Here is a 4628-nt window from a genome sequence, read left to right as displayed (position 1 = left end):
CTTGAACTATTGTTAAAAATGTAATTGTTATTGATTTACCTCTATTTTTTTTTTTTTTTTTTTTTTTTTTTTAATAAAATAGCAAAAAATATATTTACAATGTAGATGTAAGCAAAATCTTAATAGGTCAATATAACCCTTCTAATGAAATTATCTATTACTGTTTTTCAGTAGTAACAAATTTGAGAGAGAACAAATATTCCACAACTTTCTGAAAATACAATATGAAAATTAACTGCACAGTTACTAGAAGTGTGTACTTTGGATATTATATAATTTGCACACATACAATTGTTTTTTGTTTTTTTTTTTTTTTTTTTTTTTTTTAATTTTCTTAATATTTCAAAATAGTAGTTCTTTATATAGATTTTTATTGATATTCTCTTTTAACAATATTTTTTGTTGTTTTCTAATAGTCATTACTTATTTCAGGCTTTTGTATTTATAAGGTGTAATTTTAACTTTTAATTCTCTTACAGTTTTATTAGGTTTAGCTTTTATCTGTCAAATGATCAGATCTTAATGAATCAGCATACCCTTCCTGGTAAATATATTAAAATCACAACTTTATTTTGCAGTTCTGTTGTATACATTTTGTAACTTATAATTCAGTATTTTATCTTATTTTGCAATCTTAATGCTTATCTGCATTAAATGCTAATATTATTGTAACATGCTGTTGATTTCAGAATATTTGTTCCTGTCTAATTTTTCTAGGAAGCTGCCGTGAATTAATGAATCCAGCTTTCCCATGACGTAAAACCCATTGTTCAGGCCCTTTCAGTATAAACAAACCTAGGCTTGTCTTCGGTGAATCTCATGACCCTCCATAAAGTCACAGTGTCCTGGACTACAGTCACTGCTAGCTCACTTTACTAAGTACTATACCACAGTGTCTTCAGCTTCATAGGATGACATGCACTTACACTCATGGTTCAGACTCAGCTGAATTGGTTTTCAGCTAGTGGGTAGTAGGTGCAGGGTTTGAAATGTTAAGACTGTTGAGTGACTTCATAAATGAGTTCATCAATACAAGTTGAATAAAGCGCTGATGGTGAGCTACCTGGTGAGTAATGCTGCTAACTGACCTCAGTCTGAACAGATATAATCTCTCTTTCGCTCTCTCTCTCTCAAACACGCACAATAGTGGCTTTGGAATTTATTGCGTAAGTGCAAATAATAAAATCACATCAGATTGCCATAAATAAAGGGAAACAGAAGACCTGAATAGCTTTTGGAACAGTGCACCTCAGTTTCATTCTTATTTCTTCTAAAAAGAATTTGTGGACTTTTGTAAGACATCTTCATATAACTGCTGGTTTTACAATTGCTCCAATAAACATCATTGCATTATATAACAAAATTTCATTGTGGCATTTATACAAAAGAAAGATAGCACACGCAAAATGTTTGTACTTTAATACTAATAATTTATTTGTTGACTCAGAGGCCAAAAATTGAATCGCATCTTCATTTCAGATAAGATAAACAAAACAAATGCTCTATGTTAAAATATAATGTCAGCAATTCTCAGGTAAACACACCCTTCCATTTCACTTTATCATGCCTGTTTTTGCCATCCACATCCTGTTTATCGTCTAAATTTCTTCATATTTCTGTGGGTGTTTCTTCCTTCATTTTAAGACAAAATTTGATTGTTGTTCCTGTAGAAAAAATAAAAAAATAAAAATAAACCAGCAAATGGGTGAAGAGCTGTACAGCTGTGCAGTCACACTCATGTTACTCTCAAAGTCTCATTACAACACATACAAGTTAAGCAACCATGTTGTTTCTTAAAGAACTACCAAGAAGTAAATGCATTATAAATGTCTGTGAAACAGTAACTACTTGTACTGGCAGTGATACACACATACTGCAGTTAAAGCTCCTCGTCCAGTTAGATTTGCTCCTGTTGATAAACTTCAGATGAATGGTATCTTGACATGCTGTTGTGTGTGTGTGTGTGTGTGTGTGTGTGTGTGTGTGTGTGTGTAGGCCTATACTCCACGCATGTGAGAGCCTGTGTATGTAATGACAGCAGAGAAAAAGAATGGGAAGTTACACAGAGCATGGTCTCCGCTTATGGTGACGAGCAGTTAATCATGATGATTTTGACTTTTTATGGTCATAAAGCTGGCCAGTGCCACTGCTTGATAAGAAGGACATTGCCTCCCCTGTCACATGCCCTCGATGCAGTGGTTTCCTCCCACTGCTGGGGTCTTTTTCAGCATCACTGGTGGCTAAACAGCTTGGAAAACTTACTCGCTTTAAGTTAGTAACCCTAGATTTTTCCTAATTTAGTATTTTGAGTATTTAGACTTGAACCTAATCTAGCATCTCTAGAGAGAGCTGATGTCTTTTGACCAATGGTCTCTATCCAACCAACATGAGAGAAACATAATTTACTACTGATCCACTTCACAGTTTCTTTTCAAATACAGTGTACTAACCTGTTGTGAAATGAAGTGTGCTCTTCTGCTGCACAGAGCCGGACTCAGATTTGTATGTGGCCACACAGGTGAGCTCACTGATGTTGACCGTATTCGGCAGATATAATCGATTCACCACTATAAAAGATTTGCCATCCTTGACAGAACTGTTATTGGAGGAATAGTTTAAGGCAGGTTCCCAATGAAGAGTGGGTTCTGTCTTTTTAGATGTGGAACTACAGATAGCAATCCTTAGACTGTTTTCACTTTCCAGCCTGGTGGAAAGTTGGTTAACTAAAAACAAAGAACTTTCATTTAATTTGTTCATCAGTATAATACCATTTGCTTAATTTTTAGCTTTAAATACTATTTGTATAACAAACTAAAGTCATCACTGGTTCGTGACTACAGTCAAAGTTTTAGAGATGTAAGATCCTCACGTAGAATTTATCAGTGATGTACACTACAAACATTTTCAGTTTTTGCAGTAGTTTCACAATAAATTGTGTTTGTACTCACTGTTTACAGACACATTTACAGCATAGCTTCCTCCTTTATATGATACATCACAACAGTAAAATCCTTCATCTTCTGTTGAAATCTTGGGAATGAATAAAGAAACTCCATCTGAGGTGTTGTACAGCCTCTTTCCATCATTACATGTGTTGTCCAGCTTGGGTGACAAACCAAGCCAGCATTTTCTGCCTTGCAGGCTGATGTTCCAGACAATATAAATTAATTCGTTCCATTTGACATCATTGACATTGCCACACTGTAAAGCCACATTTCTGCCCGAAATAAAGGTCTGCTCTGTGAAAACTGCAAAAATAAATAAATAAATAAATAAATAACAACAACAATAATAAAACATTTTAAATTGTCAAAAAAAAAAAAAAAATGAATTGGATTGAAAAATTGTGGTTTGCTTTTATTAAAATTTTTTTTGTTTTATTTTTTTTTACTTTTAAAAAAAATTTCTTTTTAAAAGGTTTTTAAAATGTTTTTTTTTTTTTTTTTTTTTTTTTTTTGATAACCATAATAGATGCGGTATTATCTAAGTGGGTGGTTTACAACATCTAATGTATGTAAAATGGTGATTCTATAAGATACTATAAACAGGGTTTCTCACCGGAATTTGGTTTGAAAATTATTTTATAAGAGTTTCAATTCTTATTTTGTGTTTCCTGTTCATGAAAAATGGCATGGTAATTAAATAAATAAATAAATAAAAGTGTACATTATCTGACCTGTCAGTTTTTCAATCACAGAAGCTTGATTCTGATGTGATACAGTATCTTGATCTCCTAGGACAGTTAGTGGCACAGCGTGTTAGTAACAGGTTAATGTGAGGCTCGGAAATTAATTCCAGTTAATTACCATTACTCAAATGTAAGTGTCAAATATTAAAGCTTTAGCAGATTTAAACAAGACCATGATTTTCACCATGAAGCAGATACAGTGTCAAATGCAAGTGGCATCTATTAACAAATGACACAAAGAAAATACTAGAATAAAAGGCCAAAATATTAATGTACAGATTTAAAGAGTATCATATTAAAATAATGGTATTTGAACTAACCTTTTGTTTGACTTCCTGCCACAAAGATGCTTAGCAGGACGACCACCATCAGTGTCTTAAATGCTGCCATCGCTGCAAATCTCAGATCAGACTTCTCTTCACTCACCTTTAAATGTATTTTTTCGCTTGTCTGTTCTCCTATTGATTCCTTCAGCAGGAAACCTGTTGTACACTTGTATTTTTAAAATCATTTAATATTCTTCTCCAACATGAAAATGCTGACATCCTGTCTCGCTAACCACAACTGTCATGTGAGAGCATTTTCTGCTAGAAGATTGCAGTTTGGCAGTGTGTGATGTGTTGTTGGTCATTGTTGTTTTATCTAGCTGGCAGAATGAAACTAATGTGACCAATTGTAATTGACAATTGTAAAGAAGGTGGAAAATGCAATTTTGATCAGTTCAATTTGCAGTATTTGCATTCAGAAAATTAAAAGAAAAAACTGAATAATGATAACTGCAAATTTTATTAAAAAGGTTACCAAAAATACCACATTCTCACCCTTTGCTATGACACTTTAAAAATTAGCTCAGGTGCATCCCATTTCTCTGGATCATCTATAGTATACTTGTACACTTTGATAGAGCATTTGCATGTAGGCCATAGCACGGCCATATTGG

General features: G+C 33.3%; 1 protein-coding gene across 3 annotated transcripts; it reads right to left on the bottom strand.

Moving 5' to 3' along the window:
• Nucleotides 1–573: 573 nt before the first annotated feature.
• LOC127158938 (uncharacterized) lies at nt 574–4284 on the bottom strand. Of its 3 annotated transcripts, none has more exons than XM_051101885.1 (5): nt 4009–4284; nt 3677–3733; nt 2949–3248; nt 2451–2723; nt 574–2020 (listed from the first exon to the last, which is right to left on the bottom strand). In XM_051101885.1, the coding sequence occupies exons 1-5, from the start codon at nt 4076–4078 to the stop codon at nt 1998–2000; spliced, it is 723 nt and encodes a 240-aa protein (XP_050957842.1). In that variant the 5' UTR covers nt 4079–4284; the 3' UTR covers nt 574–1997. The 3 variants fall into 3 exon arrangements, with proteins under 3 accessions (XP_050957842.1, XP_050957843.1, XP_050957841.1); XM_051101884.1 differs by having other exon boundaries at nt 579–1664; XM_051101886.1 differs by lacking the exon at nt 3677–3733 and having other exon boundaries at nt 576–1664.
• Nucleotides 4285–4628: the final 344 nt, after the last annotated feature.

The sequence above is a fragment of the Labeo rohita genome, unplaced genomic scaffold (assembly GCF_022985175.1).
Source record: "Labeo rohita strain BAU-BD-2019 unplaced genomic scaffold, IGBB_LRoh.1.0 scaffold_1792, whole genome shotgun sequence".
Lineage (NCBI taxonomy): Eukaryota > Metazoa > Chordata > Actinopteri > Cypriniformes > Cyprinidae > Labeo > Labeo rohita.
Note: the sequence above shows the minus strand (reverse complement) of the source record. Positions and strands in the feature narration are given on the sequence as shown.